The 4,236-nt window shown below is 48.5% G+C and overlaps 1 protein-coding gene across 1 annotated transcript; it reads right to left on the reverse strand.

Annotated features, from left to right (window-relative positions):
- Positions 1–178: 178 nt before the first annotated feature.
- On the reverse strand, positions 179–2,722 carry LOC135398814 (uncharacterized). The gene is made up of 3 exons (XM_064630307.1): positions 2,360–2,722; positions 1,305–1,506; positions 179–545 (listed from the first exon to the last, which is right to left on the reverse strand). Exons 1-3 carry the CDS (start codon positions 2,547–2,549, stop codon positions 260–262), a joined length of 678 nt encoding a protein of 225 aa, XP_064486377.1. The 5' UTR covers positions 2,550–2,722; the 3' UTR covers positions 179–259.
- Positions 2,723–4,236: the final 1,514 nt, after the last annotated feature.

The raw sequence follows: 4,236 nt of genomic DNA on the forward strand, positions 1-4,236 counted from the left end.
GTAATACAAATACGTGCCTCACCACCCACATGAGCACAGTAATTGGTCCAGTGGTAGACGAGACGTGAAAGAGAAACCGTTTTTCAAATCTCGTTTTTCGTTGCACTGATCACTGATTCAAGTGGGCTTCAACTCCAACCAACAAATTTCCTGTGTCTCGGTGAGGGAGAAACAAGAGGAGATGTGAGTTCCGCTTTAATTCCACCCAAAGAAATGACACGGTTTTTGAGTTTTACACAGCCTAAGACAAGTGCAAGGTTTAAACAGCGTTGGGCAAAAGATGCATGGTAGAGTCGCTGAAGTTTTCATCGGACTGGCTGCGACGTGCATTGTACCGTGGGATTTTGATGGTACACCTGCTGGTAACACGGTCGCAAATGCACACGGCCAGCAGCATGATGAGAGAGACGGACAATGAGAAGGCAACCACTTCAAACGTGCTGCTGCGTTCCTGCGTTGCTGATGTTGCATTTAATTGTAAGGCTTCTTTCAGTGACATGAACTGGCTTCTGTCGTGGAGGCTGCCACCAGGGGGACTCAGTTTTCTGCAACGACATTATGTTGCAGAAATTAATGGGAATTGGAGGCAAGCTGTTAGGCCAGGCTTGCTGGAAAATGTTTATGGTTAGTATGAATTAGAATCGAATAATGCTGTCAAAGCATTTACGTCACAACATGACCATGTTTGTGACAGATGCCACGGCACTTGGTCTGTGCACCAAAATCTTGACACTCGTCTAAGGAACTTGCATCGTGCCACCAAGATGTTAACATGCTTGCATCGATAGACTGCCGTGCAGTTGTGCATATATAAAGAAAGAACAGCTACGATCGCATTTCCTCCATTCGAGTGCATTAGATTTGATTAATACATAGGACGCTAAGGAATTGTCTGCAGGAGCTCTTTAAACCAATTGGCATTGGGTCATATCTGGCTCCGCAAGAAGCCAACATTACCTTACTGCAGTGAGGACATTTCCTGCAGTTCAGAGCCCTCTTGTGCTGCAAATTTTGGGCAGTTTGCAATTTTGTTATATGGTTCATCATCGGCATTATTGTAACACACAATGCCGAAGTGTACTTGACAGGTTATGTACTTGTACTTGTACAGTTTAGTTGAAGGTTTTGTCCCTCTGATTGGTCACGAAGTGCCTACTTGCAGGTGTTGATTCGTTGAAACTCCTACTTGCAGGGCGGATTGAATCCATGATCTAACCTAACCTAACATGTCAAAGGCATGCCCTGTGTAAGGGCCCTGAGGGTAATGATTAAATAAATTAAATAAAATGTGTAGGTAGACATACTTAAAGGGATTATCGAGAAGGGTCTCTTGCACAGCCAGGGCCTTCTCGCCGTACACTTTTTGTGCCAGCGCATCAGCCAAATCTCGCCGTCCAAGCTCCTGCAGGCGCATCAGCAAGACTTGAAAGGTTGAGTTTGGGCCCCTGTGGTTATTCCAGTGCTCCAGTAGTCGAAAGCAGGAGATGGATTTTGGCTCATTCTCTCCTGGAACATATTTGTCCAGTGTCATTTAGTTGGAAAGCTGGAGATACTACAGGGGCACCATGTTACTGAACTTGCAGAGGTTCTCATACCTGGTGCCACAGCCATACCTGCCAACTCTCCCGATTCATCCGGGAGACTCCCAGATTCGGACCGGTTTGTACGATTGTACGGCCGAGAAGCAAAACTCCCGGAAAATGCAGTTTCCCTCTCTATATCTCAAACGCCTACTTTTTCTCTGGGCACACAGACGCAAACGGCAATCTAATAGCAATCCAATTGCCATCGGCATCGCTGCCGCTTCCCGGGGTTCTGGTCATGGTTCTAGTTCTAGCACTTCTAGTTTCCGGGCATTTCCTCATTATTTTCGGGCGACAAAGGTGCCTTTGCACTAGCTGTTTCGACCTTGCGTACCTCGCAAAGAGAACAGAGACATAGTGTTGTGTCCTCACGTTCTTTTGAGAAAGTGTCATAGCCTTGTCACAGCTTGACACCGAGATAGTTTCTTGGAGAGGGCAAAGTCTGTTGCTGCAAAACTTGTGCCCGATGAGCCTGCTGGGGTGAAGTGTATAAAAGTGAATAGTGAATAAAAGCCACCCAACAACGGCTTTCTCCTCTCCAGTCGCGCTCTCAGTTGAGCTCTCAGTTCGTCCTCCTCTGTGTGTGTGTGTGTGTGTGTGTTTTCTGAACGGTGTGCCTGCCTTCACGTTATTGTTGAAGGGGGGGGGAGGGGGATTGTGCATAATGGGTCGACCACATTTTGGGGACTGTGTGAAAGCGTCCGAGAACAACCCAGAGACTCTCCCCAACCTCGGCCCAGATAACCGACTCCGTGCCACGGCGCGCATCGCTGTACCTGTAGGAGTGCTCAGGAGCACGGAGTTGCCGTCGTCCGAGCGCATCGCTTCGACCAGTCGCCTGCAGTGCGTCATGGTGAGGCTATCAGCAACAAGCCGCAGCTGGCCTTCGTTTAGGTCTGTTGTCCTCGTGGAGCAGTGCCGCAGGAGCACAACTTGCAGAAGCAGGAGCCCCAAAGCCCTGCACATCGGTGAACAGCTTTCTTCTTACGTTCTCGCGAGTAATCTACCTCTTCGTCTACGTCATTCTCTCATGGTGTGCAGAAAATCTATGCCTGCAGCGCGGCGAAGTAGTGACTACCGTGCGAACCAAACCTCCGTTTCCGTACTAGAGCACTCCACGTGAATTCACAGACCCGACCACTGTGGCGTCGCTTATGACAGCAGTTGTCTCGCGGCGTAGGGCCCCGAATTGTTATTACTACTGCACGTGGCTAGATTAATCGTCCATCGGTGGATCCGACGGAAACGCGTTGGCATTAAAACTTGAAACCGCTTTGGGAACTCCCATCAGAACGCTACACAACCCTTCACACGACCCTACACAACGCTAACGTAAGACAGCATTCGCAGCCAAACTAGCCTTTCGGGCACTCCGATTCAGCTTGGCGGCGCCGTCTCGCAGCCTTCTTTCGCCGCTGCTCCACCGCACAGCTTTCATAACCCATGGCGCGCTCACGCATACACATCTGAACCTGTCGTCCACCACTGCGGCACGCTGCACTGCAGAGTGCCGACTCGCCGGCGCCATGAACGCGTCGCACTCTGCACGCGCCCTCTCCACTCACCGCGCATGCACGCCGCGCCGTGGCTACAGACGGACCACGCCGCGATTCCTGCGCAAGCGAGGACTATAATGCTGACGCATTAATAAATTACATTTAAGGAGTATATGGGTATGTTTTCTCCTGAAAGTAAACTATTATTTAATTTGTTTTTCATTAAACAAAGATATCAAACTTCATTTCAAAACAGTTCTCATTGGAGATTCATAATATTCGTGGATTCGCAGAACCTTCCTTGGTTTCGGATTCGGAAAATTCTGGATTCGTCCCATCTCTATTATTTTTCATCATGGATAGACAGCACAGGGGTGGCATCCAGTGTATTAATTGCTCCGTAGCCGATGCGATGTACCTAAACTAAGGAGAAATGGGCTACCGTGTTGCGGAAGAAGCACCGTATAGTTTACGCTGGCAAAATACGTCCATCTCTTGACATTATAGCGACGGAAATATGCCGGTAAGCTGCAAAACGACACGTAAACAAAGTGACATGACCTCAAAATGACGTTTTCTATGACGCGCGACCAGGACAAGATGGCAGTTTTGCCAATAGCACCCGCTTGAGGGTAGTTACAACAATGGCGGGTTTGTGTCACCCCTGTGGGCGCAGCAGATGGCAGAGCTGAACTTCGGTGCACACCGGGCACAGTTACACAGATTTTAGGTATACCATAAATGTCCAGGGGGGATGCTGGGTCGATTGGGAAGAGATTGCGATGCAATCACAATCACAATCAATGCACTCTCGGAGAGAGTATGGACCAACTCTCTCCAAGTACCTAGAGGGTGACTAATTACCTAAAATTCACTAATTAACTCTTTCATTAACGAATTTCGGGTAAAAGCGAAATAGGAGAATGAGCGACTATCCTCGTTGAAAGCCATCCTATCTTATAAAAATCCCGAAACTAGCACGTGCCGTGAAGTATCCATCGTCGAATTTCGCTATGCCAGTGCTTCCCAAACTCTGTTAAACTGCGACCCGTCAAAAATCTAAGATATCGCTTCGCGACCCCAGGCTTTTCGATTTCAATGTATGAACACAGAGTGAACCAGCTGGGCTAGAAACCATCGCGCAAAACAATACATAA

The sequence above is a fragment of the Ornithodoros turicata genome, chromosome 6, assembly GCF_037126465.1.
Source record: "Ornithodoros turicata isolate Travis chromosome 6, ASM3712646v1, whole genome shotgun sequence".
In the NCBI taxonomy this organism is placed as follows: Eukaryota; Metazoa; Arthropoda; class Arachnida; order Ixodida; family Argasidae; genus Ornithodoros; species Ornithodoros turicata.

Excerpts from the sequence above, each read along its gene's own strand:
- LOC135398814 (XM_064630307.1), bottom strand. The coding sequence starts at position 2,549 with ATGTGCAGGGCTTTGGGGCTCCTGCTTCTGCAAGTTGTGCTCCTGCGG. Across the intron at positions 1,507-2,359 it reads GCTCCTGAGCACTCCTACAG|GAGAGAATGAGCCAAAATCC; the intron begins GTACAGCGATGC and ends AATATGTTCCAG. Across the intron at positions 546-1,304 it reads CTTCTCGATAATCCCTTTAA|AAAACTGAGTCCCCCTGGTG; the intron begins GTATGTCTACCT and ends ATGTCGTTGCAG.